This window comes from Bombyx mori, chromosome 3, assembly GCF_030269925.1.
Source record: "Bombyx mori chromosome 3, ASM3026992v2".
NCBI classification, from domain to species: Eukaryota; Metazoa; Arthropoda; class Insecta; order Lepidoptera; family Bombycidae; genus Bombyx; species Bombyx mori.
This window is the reverse complement of record NC_085109.1, coordinates 643,898-665,530: the sequence shown is the minus strand read 5'-3', so window position 1 is coordinate 665,530 and position 21,633 is coordinate 643,898. Positions and strand designations below refer to the sequence as shown.

Sequence of the window (21,633 nt, the reverse complement as noted above, 5' to 3'; positions counted from 1 at the left end):
AAACTATTTTTCTATTCTTTTGTTTTGTGATTTCTTATCGATATTCTCGTTAAACGATACGTGCTCTGTTTTTTCCTGAATTGTTTTGCGAAAGTTGATTGAATTCGCACTGAGGACATGTAAATGTACTGTGACATTTTTTTCATTATTAAAAGATTTTATTTGTAACTAGCTTTTGCCCGCGACTCCGTCCGCGTGGAATAGTTACTTTGGCATAACGCTAAATATAAGCCCCCATTTCATTCGCGTAGAAAGTGAAAATATTTTGAAACATTCTTTATTGGTGCTCCGCTTGTATTGTTTTTTTTTTTACTGCTTAGATGGGTGGACGAGCTCACAGCCCACCTGGTGGTAAGTGGTTACTGGAGCCCATAGACATCTACAACGTAAATGCGCCACCCACTTCGAGATATAAGTTCTAAGGTCTCAGTATAGTTACAACGGCTACCCCACCCTTCGAACTGAAACGCATTACTGCTTCACGGCGGAAATAGGCGGGGTGGTGGTACCGACCCGTGCGGACTCCCAAGAGGTCCTACCATTAGTGATTACGCAAATTATAATTTTGCGGGTTTGGTTTTTATTACACGATGCTATTCCTTCACCGTGGAAGTCAATCGTGAACATTTGCTGAGTACGTATTTAATTAGAAAAATTGGTACCCGCCTGCGGGATTCGGAAAGGGGTTTTTTTAACAAATTAATTTGAAATCGACATCAAATGCTTAAAATTTAAGCGCCCTAGAAGATACGAACATTTGTTATTAGTTTCATTACATCCGACGTTAAGAATATACACAATACTTTTTTTTTTCGTGGTCCACAGATAAATAATGTGTTTTATTCGTCGACATTTGTATGTAAAATGAAGATAATTAACGCGAAATTAAACCTAGCTAATGTATTTTTAATTAGTGTGTATATTTTTAAAAGATTCAGCAACGGTTTTGAGTAAACGTGAAAAAACACGTTTGATAATTTTCATTTTTTTAACGATTCTCTTGACCGTCTTATCAGATACCTACGTCATGGCTCAAAAGACATTACCGGGTCAGATAAATAAAGCACTCGATAAAACCCAATCTAGAGCGTTGTTTCGTTAAGTTAGATGTTTTATTTATGTTTATTCAAAAACCATTTCTTTTATTGCTTAGATGGGTGGACGAGCTTACAGCCCCCCTGGTGTTAAGTGGTTACTGGAGCCCATAGACATCCCACCACATAAATGTGCCACTCACCTTGAGATATAAGTTCTAAGGTCTCAAGTATAGCTACAACGGGTGCCTTCAAACCGAAACGCATTACTGCTTCACGGCAGAAATAGGCGGGGTGGCGGTACCTACCCGCGCGGACTCACAAGAGGTCCTACCACCAGTAAAAAATTCCAGGATTAAGGTAAAGGAATTAAGACGAAACCCACAAGTGTGGGTGAGGTGTGTGCTTATGAAAACGAGATGTTTCTTAATCCGCGAAATCTGCCTTTATTTCTTCGTCCATAACACAAATGATTTTTGAGTCATCATTGTTACCAACAAAAAGATCACGTTTTTAGGCTCTAGTACAAAATTTAGACGTATAAATTTACGTTCGTCCTTCATATCGCCATTATAGTATTTCTTATATTATGTACTGGTGGTAGGACGTCTTGTGAGTCCGCACGGGTAGGTACCACCGCCCCGCCTATTTCTGCCGTGAAGCAGTAATGTGTTTCGGTTTGAAGGGTGGAGCAGCCGTTGTAACTATACAAACTGAGACCTTTAAACTCATATCTCAAGATAAGTAGCGGCATTTACGCTATAGATGTCTATGGGCTCCGGTGACCACTTAACACCAGGTGGGCCGTGAGCTCGGCCACAAACCTAAGCTATGAAAATAAAATAAAATAGTTAAAACAAAATAAAACATACATATAATAATTTAAATTGAATTGAATGTGTTTTTCTAAATAGTTTAAATAGTTTTAATGATTGGTCAGTCAACCAAAGCATCGGCTATTATAAACGGAATAAAATGCTACATACTTCATATACATATATAATACACTGCTTATCGCCGTTCGTACAGTGGAATGCTTTTTATTCTAGAAATATTCTAGCACTATCAGAATGTATGTCACCTTCATACGAAGGTCTTAAGTAATCACGCAGGAAACAGCAATTGAGGACAAAGTCGCTTTCCGGCTTCTGTCGCTACGAGGAATTATACTTACTATCAAAAGAATAATATTATTAGCCTCTATTATTTGCTGTTCTGGTTGAAATAATATGTAAGCCTTTCAGACGCGATTACTGAGTAATTTCAGTAGCTATGCTCCTAATGGTCCACGAATGAGTTGTACGGGTATTTAGTAGTGATCAATGCACTCCAATGGTGTGGTAAGATGTGAATGAAAGCTAACCTATGATCAGCGGTATAGAGTGATGCAGTTACGGCGTTGTTCAAACCGGGAATTGGTTTTGCTAAGATCTAACTGGCTACTTGGCCCATAATGTACACTCTGGTATTTTAGAATCAAATCCCAATTAGACGGTACAGCTGTACACTGCACTCACTTGATTCAGTAATTACCAGAGACTTAACGTGATTATGACAGTCCACACTTTGGGCAGGATTTTCAAGATTTGAAACCACAGGCAAATTGTGCAAATCAATCCAGAGTTTCACAGCTCACGTCTCTGTCATTATTTTCTGTCCAAATTTCAATCTATATATTTGCGATCGAGTCTTGAAATATTCAATTTTAATTCTAATAATACCAATATTCCTTAAAATTCATAAAATTCAGACATTCACGAAATTTCAAAAAGCGAATACAGACAAACCGCTTTCCAAAGACGCGTTTACAAACGATCATAAAATCATTCTTATTTATGTAGATTAATAGCTCATGAAATTTAACTAATTGTATTAATTAAATAATGTTGTAAGGCCTAATCCAGGGTACTAACATCATGCTTGTGCGTGCTTGTAAGGAGCAACAATACCCTCCGATGCAAGGACTACTGTTGAGTGAAACTAGTGAGTGCAATGTAGACCTTAATCTTACTTCTCAAGGTGAACGGAAATTCAATCTACGACTTTTGGAAACTAGGAATGCAGATCTGAACCCGATCATTGTGCTATCAACGGTCAAAGTTCACAAGGTGAGTCCACAAAATGTCATTTGAAAGTGATTCAATAAAATTGCCCGAAACATGAGATCATCCTGCAAAAAGATTCGTACAAAAAACGGAAGGTCCCTCGTTACATTTCAATTGGACCATTATTGTATGTAGTTGAACAAAAACTTGTAAATTATTTTAAATGCAACTGCACGCGTATTTTTTCAACATTGGGTAATTGTGTGGTTGATGTCAGTACTTGTAATATCTTGTGTCTAATCTGTTTTATAGTCACAGTATTTATAAACTGTCTGTCATTTATCTGCGAATCTACTGCTCACGTACATTTACTGTGTGTCATCGTTGAAGTGAAGGTGACACTTCACCAGCTTGCTCTGGACACGTGGCCTGGTAACCACAGTTGTTTTGTGTAAAAACTGCCCTCCAAACCACAGTGTTGCAGAGATTAAGGAGTAAGGTATGTGGTGTACCGTAAGAGCTTAAAATACACCAAACGCCTGTGAATACCACGTTTGAAGGACACTTAATGGCGGGAAACAACAAGGAACTAATCCCTGAGCCAGATGGTGCGAGACAAAAATGATCTCTCGCAGCGGATTGTGCTTGAGAGCAGTGGCCCTAAGTTGTAGGTATGAAATTTGCTCCAGTAGTGGTCAGTACAGCGATAGAGATAACAGAATCATCTGCCCTAAACACGTCATTGCGGATCCTCCCGATCCATTAACGGTGCTTTTAGGTTAGGGTCAGTGTTAGCAACACTTCCGGTTTGAGCCCCGTGAGCTCACCTACACGCTAAGGAAATAGCCTCTCAAGGCTATCAGCATAGGTAGGAAAAAAAAGGATCATCATAAAATGATTCCTCAAAACATGGAACATCGCGCACCGATCATCTCTCATAATCCCTGACTTCTCCTATCTCAAGTCTACGCTATGTCAGCAAACTTCTACTAAACAGACAAGTAAACTAACTAAAAGACCTTCTAAAGTCAAAGTAAAAATAGCATTTGACCAAAGTCGTATGTCTAGGACGAATATAGGTACATATAGAGTAGCCACAACATAACGATAATTAACATAATAGCGTATAATAACTTAACCGAGCTGTGTTAGGACACATACTCTGAATTGGGATACAAGCTCAAGGTTACACCAACTTTGAGGTGACCCGGTCTTTTATTATTTAGAACACCCGATACGATTTTTTTGCGATACGATTCTTTTTCAAATCTTTGTTTTAATTTTATTGCTCTAGAATAATAACTTCGCGCCGCGGTTTTAAATCGTATCGGTCGTCACATATAGGTGTGTGGTCAATTCTATTCAATTCTGTAATCCATAACACGAACAGTTATAAATATTTATTGCTTAAAGGGCCTAAAGAACGGCTTTCATAAGCTCCATGCTTAAAGTTTATAAAGATTTCATTACTCTGATAGCAGCGCCAGCTTGAAACCCGATCCTCCCTCCCTGAGTCGCATTCCTCATGTCTGAGGGTCGTGACCATCTCCTCCCATTATCCCCTCATATAATAACCCCCAAGACCCCATATCTAAAACTAATTGTATTGTAACGGCTGTTCCACTTTGAAACCGGAACGCATTACTGCTTCTCGGCAGAAATAGGCTTTTTTTTCGAGCAGGAGGCCAAACCTCCTACCATATGTCCACGCCTAGGGGGCACACGGTGTATGTTTGACTTGACGGTCATAGCTTGACGGTTTAGCTGTATTGGCTCACAAGTCGCCCTACCATTAATAAATTTAAGCTACCACCAGCAAAATACATATGAATTGCGGAATATTTGATCTGGACTGCACTATAAAAAATTGTAATACAGATAACCGAGACATTTTAAAACGGTTCATCGTTGCAATCTTCAGACGCTACATTGATCTTTCCTTAGCCAAAGTCTATTATTTCTCATTTATACCAGACGTTGCGATATCGAATTAAAATCGTAGCATATAAACCGTTTCTAATATATAATATGAAAACCACGTATCATATGAAAAGGCACAGGCTTTAACGATGTGTTAATTAGTTTCTTCAATGTTTTATTTTTATTTCATTACAAACATTACTATTGTTTATAGTCAAGTTTATTTTTTGTGTTTACTCCAAATTATCACTTCCATAACCTAACCTTTATATTTGACGCTTTTAGCTCAGGGACACCGGTAACCGTACTCGTCTAACTCGACAAAGAATTCGATGTGCAACCTACTCTAAACATCAGCCCGCTGAGTTTTTCGCCGGATCTTCTCAGCGGGTCGCGATTCCGATCCGGTAGTAGATTCATTCGCGTAGCAGTTACTCTTGAGTTGGTAGGTCTCCTTCGGAGGCGCTCGGGCAGCTATTAGCAAATCCCATCCTTCTGGCTGAGTCCTGGCTCGCCCACCTATCCTGGTGAAACTGAAAAGGCCTCCGAGCCACCAGTAATCCCTCGATCATAAAGAAAACTTCCATATCCACTACTGAAGACTACAAGAAATCACTCACTTATCACTTTTTATTATTATTCTCATTATCCTCTCGCAGGTCTGCTGGAAGAGATTTCTCAAAGAAATAAGCAGTGCCTTTGTACATAATTTTCCTATTACTCTGTACTGTGTCTTGTTTTCTGTGTGTACATAAATAAATAAATAAATAAATAAATAAAAAGAAATATGGATACCTCGAGATGTACCTATTAGAGTCGATGATCAACGTTCCAGACGGTTCCATATTTTATTGGCTTTGTTCCCAGTAGTAAAATATATCGATCAAAGGGTATTTTGATGGTACGACGATGTTAAAACTGATTTTAAGCTTTCATGACCTTGATGGGTGGACGATCTCACAGTCCACCTGATGTTAAGTGGTTACTGGAGCCCATAGACATCTATAACGTGAATGCGCCACCCACCTTCAGATATAAGTTCTAAGATCTCAGTATAGTTACAACGGCTGCCCTACCCTTCAAACCGAAACGCATTACTGCTTCACGGCAGAAATAGGCGGGGTGGTGGTAGCTACCCGTGCGGACTCACAAGAGGTCTTGCCACCAGTTAAAATAAAATAATAATAATTAATAACCAATACCGCTTGCACGCAATGGAACTCGATTGAGTTCAACGGTCGGCCATGATGTCTCCTCATTACAACGGTCTTACAAAATAGAAGATTCCTATAATTATATTTTTTTGCTTAGAAAATGAACATTATTTCTATTTATAACCAGCGGACCCAGCTAACTTTGTTCCGCCTCACGGTTTGTTTCAAACACGTCAATCGGTCAACTTCGAAATTCGACTATACTTGAGTCGACTATTATCAAAGCCGGCAATCTGACCTTTGGATAATTATTGGTAAATCAGAAAAACGAATTATTGACTTTGTATTCCATTGGCAGTCACAAAACTCTTCGGAAAGACATCTTAGATAAATAACAGGTTAACTATTAACCTTTATTTAATGCAGGTTTTGAACCGTATTCTTTGAAGGAGACGATTATATTCAAATCAATCTGTATTGACATATCAATAACATTTTTTTGTCCAAATGCACAGATTGCCACCTTTGATAATAGACGACTCACTTAACCTTAAAATATATTATGTTTAGCTGCCAGTTGCGTTTTGTTATTCCATACCAGTTGCGTTTTGTTATACCACGTTTTATGTCCCGTCTCGCGGGAATGTAATAAAAAGTACCCTATGTCCTTCTCCTGGTTCTAAGCTACCTCCCCACCAATTTTCAGTCAAATCAGATCAGCCGTTCTTGAGCTAAAAATAGTGTAACTAACATGACTTTCTTTTATTATATAGAAGATGACGTAATACATAATTACTAAAATATGACAAAAGCTACTTAAGTTTTTAGTCTTGTATAGGTTTATATCAATTTCAGTTGCGGCTTTCGAAATTATGATAACTTATTCTAACTGTAAACACACGGTAATCAAATGTAATGTAGGTACCTCTACTATGTTATTATGGCATTGAATGTTTTATGACGTCATATTGCGGCGAGAATTAAAAGGGTGTAGCTCAATAAATAAAAAATTTGGAAATATTTTTTAATATGTATCTGATTTATAGTTTATTTTTACACAAAGTTGGTAGCAGGTAGCTGCCGATTAGACGAGATTGACGAGATTTACTAGGATCTCTACAGGCACCTAGTTAGAAAAAAATACAAGTATATAGTATGACACAAAAACAAAACCAAAGCAGTATTCAATTTAACTTACAAACTCACACTATTTAAAATCAGCTCATTCAAACAGTATTGTAGCGGATAAATTTAATTTAAAAAAATATTATTAAAAACTAAATAAAAGTCAAAAACTATAATTTTACAGCTACGTTACTTCAACACCGTTGACTCATGACAATGCGTAATGGCGACAGACTGTCTGGCAACGCAAGCGATAGAGACGAACATATAAAAATTCCACAAGACAGACAAGGCTACAAGACCTAGCAACAGCGATTCTTACACTCTCTTCTATCTCTGTCGAACGTATTGATTTTACTGTTGGTCGACAGAGATAGAGTATTCGTTTTGTCCTTGAATCGAATGTGACTTTTCTAAGTAGCAATTATCTCAAAGTATGATAAATATTATGTAGGTATCTACGTACCTAAAATGAATGCCTACATGACCGAAACAATTTAATTAGCTAACATAAAATTAACAGAATATCGTGTTAGTGTAATATTAAAGTAATAAAAGCGAAATTTAATTTATGTATTACCTACGAGAGATTAAACAATTTTGGGATAGATAGGCAAAATAATTTTGACTGATTTTTATTACGATCAAGTAGTGTTCAGCCGAGAATGTTACCACCACATCTCTTCCCGTGGGTGTCGTGAGGAGACTAAGGCAATCTCTAGAGAATAGGCAGAGAGAGAGAAGATTGAGAATATTGCGATCAGCTACTGGTAGGGTATATTGTGATCCTGCACTGGTACCACCATACATTTGTATCGCAAAGTACCCATGTGTTTCAGTTTGAAGGGTGTTAGATAATACAATTGAAGTGTCTACCTCATGTCTCAATGTGTGTCGCGGTACCTATGGCATGATGTCTATGGACTCTGTTAACCACATAACACCAGATTCATCCCGAGCTCGTTGGCACATCGCTGCAATAAATAAATAGAAAGGGCGCTTCCGTCATAACTTACTTCGTACAATGCCATCAGCGAAGGTGCCATCAGCGAAAGACAGAGTGAATACACTTATACGAATATAAAAAAATCAACGCTTCTATGGCAAGTTTGTCATTTCTCTCCACAAAGTTAAAATAAAATAAACGTGCCTATAAATTTCCGATAATTTGCGTGAAGAAGCACAATATGCATCCGACATAAACAGTTCAGAATTATACTAGTGTCGTATTGGAATTGATTCGAAATTATCGTGATATTGTATCGAATCAGGAATATACCTAGTTGAGTTCTCGGTGAATCGGTCTCCGACGCGCTTCAGCATATTGTCAGAAAAGCAACCCTTTATTGCTTAAAAATATTTGCACAGTCATTGTATGGGGAAGAATAGGGTAGCACGAAGCCATAGTCTTCTCCGGTGCTCCAATCTTTTGACTGCCAAAAACTGACCAGTTACTTATAAGTATAAAGAAAACGTAAAACATGACCTCATCTATCAGGAAACATCTGAAGTCACCATTGGAGCGGTACTTTGATAAGACCATGCGTCATAATAATCACCTTATCGTTGCCGCCGCTGACAACTCTTCAACTCCGGTTTAAGCAGGGGCCAGTCATCGTTAACGCAGTAGACACGTCTTTACGGATCCATCAGATCCACTAACTTTGTTTATTTACTAACTTTATTAGTTGCCTGCATGTCTAACACTAGGAGTAGCTTTAGGGACACCGAGAATCGTATTCGTCGGACTCTGCAAAGAGTGTAACCTAACCCATCAGCCCGCCAGGTACATCAGCCCGCTGAGTTTGTCGCCGGATGTTCTCAGGGGGTCGGGATTCCAATCCAGTAGTAAATACATTTGGAAAGCAGCTGCCTTTGAGCAATTAGGTCACTCTGTTGCCAAACCCCAACCCTCCGGGCTGATCCCGTGCTCGCCTTTCTGTCCTGGTGAAGCTGGAAAGGTCTCCGGGACAGCAATAATACTTCAAACATAAAAAAAAAACAAAAAAGACAATCGGGCCACCAGTAATCCTTCCTTCCTAAAAAACACATGAGCTTATGCAGTAAATCGGCCTCATTCTCAAAGTCTGCCTATCTACACCAATCATCATCATTTTCCAGAATTTCTGTTAATTAAACGGTTGTCTGGAAGAAATCGCTTTTAGCGATAAGACCGCTCATTGTACAAGCGTAACTGTATTTTTTCCTACCTATTCTAGTAACCTCGAGGGACTATTCTAGATTCAATGAACTAGTAGGTGAGCTCACGGAGCTCAAACCTGACGACGTTGCTAACACGAACCCTAGCAAGATCCGTGCTTCGCAGAATCTACCACCGGATCGGAAACACGACCCACTCTTGTTGATTGTTTACTAATGTTAATTGTGTTTTGTGTGCAATAAAGTATGTTCTCTCTCTTTCTCTCTACACCAAATCTTCAAAAAGATTATAAACAACGCCTATCCTAGAAATTAACATTAGGTCATAGCAATAATAATAACTGTAACGTCATTGATCCCCCAAACGTGAGCATAGTTCTAGTTAATCGGGACTGCTTGCATTCTGTAAACATTACGTTCATAGATTTCGTTACACAGACATAAAGATACAAGACGAACCTTAAAACGAATTTTTCGGTGTCATCCATAAAGAATACTGATCAACGTTCCCCTAATGCCTGCATTCAAGTCGGTCAGGTAACAAAAGCGTTCGCATACCTACTGATATAAATTTTGTAGTAAAATACGATAATACCTTGTATGCAGAGCTACACTTGGTATTATTAGCACAATACACACAGTAGCTAACTCACCCAGGCCGTCTAGGCGTGTACGTAAGCACTTGGTGTAACCAAATATGGGAGTGACTTCACTTAGATGTAGCTGGATACTTATTACACGGCCACGGAAATATCTAGACTGAATCTAACTCACATTTTTTATTGCTTAAATGGTTGAAGAAGCTCAGATCCCATCTGGGGTGAAGTGGTCAGTACTGCTACCCGTCGAAGATCGAAGTCTCAGGTGTATTGTGTTACTAGTATGACACTCTTCAAATGATCACGCATAAAAGCTTTGCGGCTGATAGGCACAATAGTAGTTTTTTACTGGTGGTAGGACGTCTTGTGAGTCGGCACGGGCAGGTACCACCACCCCGCCTATTTCTGCCTTTTTTTTTTTTTTTTTTTTTTTTCCTACCTATGCTGATAGCCTTGAGAGGCTATTTCAGCTTCACCCTAACGTTAGTAGGTGAGCTCGCGGGGCTCAACCGGAGAGTTGCTAACACTGACCCTAGCAAGAGCAGTGCTTCGCTGAATCTACCACCGGATCGGAAACGCGACCCACTGAGAAGATCCGGCGAGAAACTCAGTGGGCTGTGTCTATGGGTTAGTTCGCTCGTCGAGCCCTTCGTCGCAAGCGACGGGTTCGACGAGGACGGTGACCGGTGCTTGTGGTGCCTAAAAGCACCGTTAATGGATCAGGAGGATCCGTAATGACGTGCTTTGGGAATTTCTGCCGTGAAGCAGAAATGCGTTTCGGTTTGAAAGGCGGAGCAGCCGTTGGAACTATACGGAGACGGAATTGGGGGTTGGTGCTTCCCGCTTCCGTAGGTTTAACCCGCGATTCCCTACAAGTGACCCCTGGGTGGTGCTAAACGGGAGCCGAAAACATAACCGGTGGTAGGACCTAGTCCGACTGGCTGGCGACAACCCTCCAACTAGAGTCCGCCGCCAAATAGCCTAGCTGTGTTCCGGCGTGTGGGTTGGAGAGCCAGCTCTATCCCTTCCCTTTCCCCTTCCTTGTTGGGGGTGAGTCTTGGTGACGCCTGGAACTTGCGGAGCAGACGTGCGTGCGAACTCGCGGGGCGTGATTGTTTGACGGGGGTATAGGGAGACCCAGTGAAACGGTACCCGCTGCCGCCCGCCGGTCAGTAGGGGACCTGAACCCGGGTGTCTCTACTAAACTCCGCCCCGGGAAGCTGTCCCGCCAACCGGTGTAAAATCCTGTCGTGCGGTCGTCGTGCCGGAGTCGGAGACCGGAGTGGATCCCGGCGATCGCATGCAGAGTGGACTGGGGGCCCTTCCATGCCCTGCGTCGGTCTCTCACGCAATCCGTGATCGAGCACGTACTATGTTCCGCGCTTCATTCAGGTGTTGCCTCTATCTCACCTCCAACATCCTACCTCTCCTAATCCTACTCTCCGAAAATTGAACTATGAAGTCGACAAAAAAAAAGAAAAGGGTTTCACAGGCGGTTCCCCATTCCACATTTAATGTGGATTTCAGCAATGTCAGGGGCCTACATAGCAACCTTGACGCCGTACACCACCACCTTGAGACGGCGCAGCCTGCCCTGCTTTTTTTAACGGAGACGCAGATATCTGCTCCGGATGATACCTCATACCTTGAGTACCCCGGCTACGTATTGGAGCACAACTTCCTGCGTAAAGCCGGGGTGTGCGTATTCGTCCGGGCTGATGTCTGTTGTCGCCGTCTTCGGGGCCTCGAACAACGGGACCTGTCCCTCTTGTGGCTGCGCGTAGATCACGGGGGCCGTAGCCGAATCTACGCGTGCCTGTACAGGTCCCACAGCAGTGATGCAGGTTCAGCTCTGTTTGAGCATGTGCAAGAGGGGACTAACCGCGTGCTTGAGCAGTACCCATCTGCGGAGGTGGTGGTTCTTGGAGACTTTAACGCTCACCACCAAGAGTGGTTGGGGTCCAGAACCACTGACCTCCCGGGTCGGACTGCCTACGATTTCGCCTTGGCCTACGGTTTCTCCCAGCTGGTGACACAGCCCACCCGTGTCCCAGATATCGAGGGGCACGAGCCTTCTTTGTTGGACCTTCTGCTGACCACAGATCCGGCCGGATACAGTGTGGTGGTCGACGCTCCGCTTGGATCGTCTGATCACTGCCTTATTCGTGCTGCCGTACCACTCTCTTGTCCTGATCGTCGAACGACGACCGGGTATCGAAGAGTTTGGCGGTATATGTCAGCAGATTGGGATGGATTGCGTGAATTTTACGCATCCTACCCATGGGGGCGGTTCTGCTTTCCCTCTGCTGATCCTGACGTCTGTGCGGACCGTCTTAAAGACGTGGTGCTCCAGGGGATGGAATTGTTTATTCCCTCCTCTGAAGTGCCCGTTGGGGGTCGCAGCAGACCCTGGTATAACAATGCCAGCAGGGATGCTGCACGCCTCAAGCGGTCCGCATACGTGGCATGGGATAATGCCAGGAGACGTCGGGATCCTAACATCTCAGGGGAAAGGCGGAAATATAACGCCGCTTCCAGGTCCTACAAGAAGGTAATTGCCAAGGCGAAGTCGGAGCACGTTGCTAGAGTTGGCGAGCGATTGAAGAGCTATCCCTCCGGGAGCCGTGCTTTTTGGTCGCTCGCCAAAGCTGCAGAAGGAAACTTTTGCAGGTCTAGTCTCCCACCACTGCGCAAGTCCGATGACAATCTGGCCCACAGCGCGAAAGAGAAGGCTGACCTTCTGGTCAAACTCTTCGCCTCGAACTCGACTGTGGACGACGGGGGTGCCACACCACCGAACATCCCCCGGTGTGATAGCTCCCTGCCGGATATCTGCTTCACACAGTGTGCAGTCAGGCGGGAGCTCCGACTCCTGGACGTCCATAAGTCGAGTGGGCCAGACGGCATCCCCGCAGTGGTTTTGAAAACGTGCGCCCCTGAGCTGACACCTGCGCTAACGCGTTTGTATCGCCTCTCTTATTGCACTAACAGGGTTCCGTCTTCATGGAAGACCGCCCACGTCCACCCTATCCCCAAGAAGGGTGACCGGTCGGACCCATCGAGCTACAGGCCTATCGCGATAACTTCCTTGCTTTCCAAGGTGATGGAGCGAATTATAAACACACAACTCCTGAAGTATCTTGAAGATCGCCAGCTGATCAGTGACCGACAGTACGGTTTCCGTCACGGTCGCTCAGCTGGCGATCTTCTTGTATACCTTACTCACAGGTGGGCTGAAGCCTTGGAGAGCAAGGGCGAGGCTCTTGCTGTGAGCCTTGATATCGCGAAGGCCTTCGACAGGGTCTGGCATAGGGCACTTCTATCGAAGTTACCATCTTACGGAATCCCCGAGGGTCTCTGCAAGTGGATCGCTAGCTTTTTGGATGGGCGGAGCGTCACGGTCGTTGTAGACGGTGACTGTTCTGATACCATGACCATTAACGCTGGCGTTCCACAAGGTTCGGTGCTCTCCCCCACGCTTTTCATCCTGTATATCAATGACATGCTGTCTATTGATGGCATGCATTGCTATGCAGATGATAGCACGGGGGATGCGCGATATATCGGCCATCAGAGTCTCTCTCGGAGCGTGGTGCAAGAGAGACGATCAAAACTTGTGTCTGAAGTGGAGAACTCTCTGGGGCGAGTCTCCGAATGGGGTGAATTGAACTTGGTTCAATTCAACCCGATAAAGACACAAGTTTGCGCGTTCACTGCGAAGAAGGACCCCTTTGTCATGGCGCCGCAATTCCAAGGAGTATCCCTGCAACCTTCCGAGAGTATCGGGATACTTGGGGTCGACGTTTCGAGCGATGTCCAGTTTCGGAGTCATTTGGAAGGCAAAGCCAAGTTGGCGTCCAAAATGCTGGGAGTCCTCAACAGAGCGAAGCGGTACTTCACGCCTGGACAAAGACTTTTGCTTTATAAAGCACAAGTCCGACCTCGCATGGAGTACTGCTCCCATCTCTGGGCCGGGGCTCCCAAATACCAGCTTCTTCCATTTGACTCCATACAGAGGAGGGCCGTTCGGATTGTCGATAATCCCATTCTCTCGGATCGTTTGGAGCCTCTGGGTCTGCGGAGGGACTTCGGTTCCCTCTGTATTTTATACCGTATGTTCCATGGGGAGTGCTCTGAGGAATTGTTCGAGATGATACCAGCATCTCGTTTTTACCATCGCACCGCCCGCCACCGGAGTAGAGTTCATCCATACTACCTGGAGCCACTGCGGTCATCCACAGTGCGTTTCCAGAGATCTTTTTTGCCACGTACCATCCGGCTATGGAATGAGCTCCCCTCCTCGGTGTTTCCCGAGCGCTATGACATGTCCTTCTTCAAACGAGGCTTGTGGAGAGTATTAAGCGGTAGGCAGCGGCTTGGCTCTGCCCCTGGCATTGCTGAAGTCCATGGGCGACGGTAACCACTCACCATCAGGTGGGCCGTATGCCCGTCTGCCTACAAAGGCAATAAAAAAAAAAAAAAAAAAAAAAACTTTAGAACTTATATCTCAAGGTGTGTGGCGCATTTACGTTGTAGATGTCTATGAGCTCCAGTAACTACTTAACACCAGGGGGCTGTGAGCTCGTCCACCCACCTAACCAATAATGAAAAAAAACCTACCCGTACGAACTTACAACACCACTACCACCAGTAAATCTCGGCTTTTTTTTGCAGGCAGACCAGCATGCAACCCACCTGATGGTAAGTGATTAATGTCGCTCATGGTCATCAGCAATGCCAGGGACAGAGACAAGCCGCTGCTTACCATTGAGAACTCTCAGCAAGCCTCGTTACAAGAACACTGTTAATGTCGGTTGGCAAATCCACACCGGTATTCTCCTTAGATTCCCTTCGTCGTATATAATAATTATGCGTTCGATCTCCTAACAAAATGGTAGCAGCGCAATTAATTCACTGATTTTAGGATTCAAACGAGGCATTCATCTTTGGGAATCTAAACTAATAATTAATAATGTGATGTTTGTAAACGGCGGTAACCACTTAATACCAGATGTCATTGTGTCGTTAATTAGTTCGTCGCGAGCAAAATGGCTAGGGTAAAAAAAAATATAAAAGATACTCACAAAAGAAATGTAAAACACTCTATCGTTCTTGGCTAGAGATTGGATTCCGGCTCAGAATATTTATTTTGAGTGAATGAATTTCATAACATTAATTTTTCTTCATATTTCTCATTCTCTTCATATTTATTTAACATTCTTTCTTTTCTTTATTATTACTCGGAATGGTTCGATCTTTTTTTCGTATCTACTAAAGGCTATTTATTGTGTTTAGCAAACATAGAATAAAACTAAAATAAATATTGTGATATTATTTGAAAAAACACATTACTAACGCCATCTAGTTCTGAAACTGGTAAAATCATTCCTTTTAGAGCCCTGTACGAATAAATTGTGTTATGGCTTCAAATAACAGCAGCCGTATAGACTGTTTAACAACATTAATCATGTTAATTGTGCAATACGAAGGTAAATACGACTGGAATTTATAGAAATGGAATAAACCAAAATAAAACATAAAGCTAGGTACTTGCTACAATTTAGTGGAATAAACCAGCTCAGGGCTAAGCTGATTTGTGAGCCCACAAGTAGGGATAACAGCGGGAATGACATTAATGAGATGTGCAGTCGTAGTTCTATATAATCAGGCAGCATTATACAACTGCTTGGTGTTAAACGTAGGTACCTACCTACTTGTTTATGCAAACTTACAGTATGCACATGAGTAATAATAGGTTAGTAATAGGTGGTAGGGGTAATAATATGAGAATCTGCTAGTAAAGTACAACAGTAAATCAGGTTTGGAAAATTGACAAAGTATATAACGTGTATAAAAAGGCATAGGAAAGATAGGACGTGTAAACAATTGAACCGTAGGTTATAACTCGTTCGTCAAACGCCGGCCGGCGAGTAGCGTTCAGTGCGGCAACGTCGCCACGCTGCGCGGCCCGCCATTCGTTGCAGCTGGCAACGTAGCGCACCATAGAATCAAACTTACTGTAGAGATTTGTCGCACCTATATGTTTTTTAGTCGATCAAAAGTAATCAAAACGTATTTTGAGTTTATGAACTAGATAATATGTGTGTATAAATAAGCTATGCTCGTGTATGCATGCGTTTGTCTAGATATAATTATCAGGTATCTACATAAACAAAACTATTAGTTCAACTGTTGTTATGATAAGTGGAATAAGCATATCGAAACTCATCAAATGGGTTAAAGGCAAAACAAAATAGAGAAAAATACCTATTAGGTAAACTATAAGTAGGTAACACAACATGTCTACAATTTTTAGTTCCGTATTTACTGACATTAAATAAAGCACTTATTTTCAAATTAAAATGCTGAATATTTATAAAGTAAAAAACTACATTAATATTTTTAAAATGAATAAAAATAAATATTTCGTGCCATCTAAATTTATTCACTCTGTGTTAAACCATGCATTACACCGAGTGCGATGCGCGATACGGCCATCTAGCTTCAATGCGGAGCGGCAACGTCGCCCATAGCTTCATCTCGCTCAGTATCGCTTGGACCTCGCTTCGTGTGGTCGCGTTTTTTTGATAATGAACTCAAACTCGAGACAATATCGCGAAAGGTTGATCGATGAAGTCAAAAAATACCCCGTTTTGTGGGACACGAAACATGAAAATCATAGGGACATCGACGTGCGAGACCGATGCTGGTTAGAGATATCCGAGCGCATGGGAGCTAACAGTGAGTTACGAACCTTATATTTTTGTTGCATGCATTGTTTTAGATTAGTGGACTTAGCATTTTACAAAATAAAATTATTCTGAACCTATGTACCAAATTTCAGAGCATAGAGTTATCAGAGCGCTGACTACCTAAGTTGTCTTATTAGATTAAAACCAATCTATTTAGCTCTTATTTAAGCTCTGTATTTTGATAAATGCGGGCTTAAATTTGCAAATCCAATATTGCCGAACATGATCATCATTCAAATTTCTAACAAAGACAAAGATACTATTGTGTGGTTTAGCTTCAAGATTAAACAATAAGTTTTCTATTTTTTTAAATGCGATCTGTAATATTTACTTACAGTTGATTCTACAGTTTGAGAGTAACTGGAATAGCCCCGTAAGCTACCGGCGAGTAAGTAGGTAGGGAAAAAGTTGATAGCTTGCAATTTAGCGACTGGCTGCCGGAGTAATATCAAATCAGCCGTGAGGATTGTAGGATTTCACCCGAAGGCAAGTGGGAGTGTGGGAGGATTAAGTTAGTAAACTTAAACAGCAAGGGTGGGGTTACTATCAATACTGACAGATGAGGATAAACAATTTTAGTACCACTTAAGATTGTGTTAATATTAAACAAATAAAATTTTGCTTGTTTATGTATGCATCTTTTGGTAATTTCATCTGAAAGGTCACTTTATTCAATTTAATTCAATTAGCATGGTGCAAAAATTGAAAGTCGTCGTGGCCTAGGATAAGACGCCAGGTGCATTCGTATATAGCGATGTATCGGTGTTCGAATCCCGCCGGCAAGAACCAATTTTTCTATTGGAATACGTAGGTATTCCAATTTGACTGACTTCCATCATGACATAAAAAGGAATAACATCGTGTAATAAAAATCAAACCTAGGACAGTAGGACATCTTGAGAGACCGCACGAGTCGGTATCACCACCCTGCCCATTTCTGCCGTAAAGCAATAATGCGTTTCGCTTTTAAGAGTGAGGTACTGAATCATTGAACTCTGAAAACTGAGACATTAGAACTTCGGGGACTCCGGTAACTGATAACACAATTAAATAAATAAAAATTGCATATGAAAACCAGTATTTTGGGTTCTGACTTCACCTAACTGCACCGTCCAATATTTATATTGAGCCCTCTAATTCCTAAAGATCGTTCTCGTATCTTGACTAAATAATACAAGCTGAAACGTGTGCCAGCTTCAGGGAAGAAAGCCCCACCCTTGAAATCGAAACTCATTACTGCGGTTTCACAAGAGACCCTACCACTAATAGGCTGGCTAGGTAGGTTGGATGTCAGTGTCGCGTATCGCCAACAAAACAGCCAATCTTACTCAACATTTTCTTGTAGGTGAAGTCCTTAAGCGAGAATGGAAGATCCTAAGGGACTCTATGCGTCAGGCCCTGAAGCGGATGAAAAGGGGTGACACAACAAAAGCTGGTGTTCCTTCCAAGAAGTGGCAGTACCAGAGTAGGATGGCGTTTGTTCTGCCTCACATGACCATGAGGAGGTGCGTATGACGTGTCAAGTAGACGTTTTGAGGTATTCGTCGTCGTGTTTATTGGTGATACATGGCATTGGTCTAAATAGGGGCTTAATTCCAATACAACTAAAGATTTTTTGACTTAAGCTGTAACAACGGCTGCATCACCTGCACCATCGACCAGAGAGTCTTTTTTTTTTTAAATTTTATTGCTTAAATGGGTGGACGAGCTCACAGACCACCTGGTGTTAAGTGGTTACTGGAGCCGATAGACATTCACAACGTTAATGCGCCACCCACCTTGAGATATAAGTTCTAAGGTCTCAAGTATAGTTAGTTACAACGGTTGCCCCACCCTTCAAACCGAAACGCATTACTGCTTCACGGCAGAAATAAGCAAGGTGGCGGTACCTACCCGCGAGGACTCACAAGAGGTCCTACTACCAGTAATACAAGAGGTCCTACCACCAGTTGTGTAGGCGACTTAAATGAGATAATCACACTTCTTTCAGGAACCAGAGGCACGCAATCCGCGAAGATATCAAAATGGACGAGACCGAGGTTCAATCAGACCAGGAGCAAGAGATCTGGGACCCCGGTAACGCCGATCAAGATTCGCTGGATTTATTCTTCGCCAGCGTATGTCAGAGTACGAAGCGCTTACCCAAAAAATACCAAGGTTTGGTCAAGAGACAAGTCCTCGACGTTTTGCTGAAGGTTGAGGAGGAGTGTGAGAGTGAACATGGGGAGTCAAAGGTAGGAGTCGCAAAGGGCTTTGAGTGACGGAGCTTGGAGGAATATGACAGGCCACATCGGTAACAGTTGCGTCAGGATCACGTGCTGATGATCGACATCAGAGACAGTCAAATCAAAGTGACATTGAAGAGTGAATTGTAAATTTCAGGAGGCAATACGTTCAAATTAAGGATTTTTAATAATTTTTACGTATAGCGAAGTCCCGAGGAAATACTTCTTCAGTATAATTTTGTGAATTATATTATTATACAATGGTTAATTTAAATAAAAAAATCTGAAACCAATTGTCGCAAATAAAATATAAAGCGTCATTAACATCTGAGCGCAAATGCCAGTGCTGTTAGCTTATTAAATTTTTTGGAACCGGAATCATATAGTGAGTTATCTCAATCGGTTTATAAATCAACTTAACCTTTGTCTACGGCGCGATAAGCACTATTATTGCATGCGTAAGCTCGGCTGTTCCGACAAAACGGTTGTAATTTCGATAATCTTATTACAATTTTTTATATGAAAAAAATCTCTGATTAAATTCAGTAGTAGCACAAGTAATAAAATAGACATTTTGAAAAACATGAAAAGAAAACTTAGGTAGATTTTTTACGTCAAACTTATTAGCTGACTACCAAAAGATGGTAAAGATACCACGTATATGTATTTCCAATGGAGTCGTTTACTGATCTTTTTTTCTTTTTCTTTTTATTGCTTAGATGGGTGGATGAGCTCACAGCCCACCGGGTGTTAAGTGGTTACTGGAGCCCATAAACATCTACAATGCAAATGCGCCACCCATCTTGAGACATAAGTTCTAAGGTCTCAGTATAGTTACAACGGCTGCCCCACCCTTCAAACCGAAACGCATCACTGCTTCACGGCAGAAATAGGCAGGGTGGTGGTGCCTACTCGTGCGGACTCACAAGAGGTCCTGCCACCATTGATCTTAACATGTGTCAGCCAACAACTCGTAGGAGTGATACATAAAAAAAACAGTAAAAAGAATTAATGCGCAAAGAATTGGTCTAATAACTTTAAGTTGGCTCGTATTGTTCCACTGTGCAAGTACTCGTTATCGGGAATAAATTCAATGGACGCGGTATTATCTTGCTATTATTTCACTAACAAATCTATTACTACAGCATCAGCTACAATCGCTGACAAGTTAAATTTAATACTATTTAAGTAATTCTTAAGTACATAGCGTAACAGTGAAAAAATATTAAAATAAATGTTGTTTAATTAACGCAACTTTGTTTTTAATTTAAAACAATAGATTAATTAACTTCTTCTCAGTCGTACACTCCTGGTGGATTGGTCGTGGTTACGTATGTCATAATGTATGGCTGCGGCTTTTGAGAGACTTCTCCATCTCTCTCTATTTGTCAATTAATTATTGCAGTAGTCGAAATTCGACTATAATAATTAATTGGAATTGTAAGTTTGTACACTATTATGATTGTATTTTATACAAATTTCGCCAAGACTACACTATAAAAAATATTAACAAAGACAAACAATATTTAATCTATTCTCAATTTGACCACAGACGTCAAGAACAAAAGTTTGACAATAAATAGTGCGTGTGTGCATCAAATACATGGTATGTAGTGTGTGTAATGTTTTCTTTACTGATTTAATGTATCTTTTATGCATTATTTTAAAAAAAAATATTAGCATTGTGCACTTCTCTATATTCTCTAAAAGTGTGGAAAATTTCATACTCCTCCGTCTGCGCAATTTTCGTAAAAAGGGATACAAAGTTTTTGCTTCACGTATTAATATATAAATTAATTAACTAGTTTGTTTTAATAGTCTCTTAGTAGATTTTTTTTAACGCAACGACAGATCGTGTCGTCGTCTCTAAAAGCCCGTGGGTCTGGCGTCAGCCTGTCTGTGATGGGTGGCTTGTAATTACGCTTAGAACAATGCACCATTGTATTGTATTACAGCGCAGTTGACGACTCAAAATGGATCTCTCAATCATTTAATGGCGAAATTACTGTTACCTTTATAGCAGCTCTGTATTTTATATGTATATTATATTTCATAATTTATATATAATGATATCAAATGCTCCAGAATGAATGAAAAATAAGACTTTAATTGCGTTTTCTGTACTATAAATAAGAACACAGCATTTAAAGCACTTCATTTTTTTTTTATATTTTAATCAGTATATTTTTTTTTATTGCTTAGATGGATGGACGAGCTCACAGCCCACCTGGTGTTAAGTGGTTACTGGAGCCCATAAACATCTACAGCGTAAATGCGCCACCCACCTTGAGGTGTAAGTTCTAAGGTCTCAGTATAGTTACAACGGCTACCCCACCCTTCAAACCGAAACGCATTACTGCTTCATGGCAAAAATAAGCGGGGTTGTGGTACCTACCCGTGCGGACTCCCAAGAGGTCCTACCACCAGTTTATCCAGTATTATTATACTATGCAAAACTGATATTTATCTCTTCGCTGAATGACAGAAAGGTGACTGATTCCGTCCTCAGGAAAATCTTTTTTGTAAAACTAGAGTTTTAAAGGTTTCAAATAATAAAGGTTTCTTTTACATATAGGTTTATTACCCCTTTTGCGATACCACTGATAAATCGATCATGTA

General features: G+C 41.4%; 1 protein-coding gene across 1 annotated transcript; it reads left to right on the top strand.

Moving 5' to 3' along the window:
- Positions 1-16,583: 16,583 nt before the first annotated feature.
- Positions 16,584-20,261, top strand: LOC100500750 (Bm8 interacting protein 2d-2; the record flags this gene model as incomplete). The annotated part of the gene is given in 3 exon segments (NM_001195453.1): positions 16,584-16,778; positions 18,135-18,294; positions 18,780-20,261. Coding segments are annotated over 3 exon segments (582 nt in total). The 3' UTR covers positions 19,051-20,261.
- Between the last annotated feature and the right edge of the window lie 1,372 nt (positions 20,262-21,633).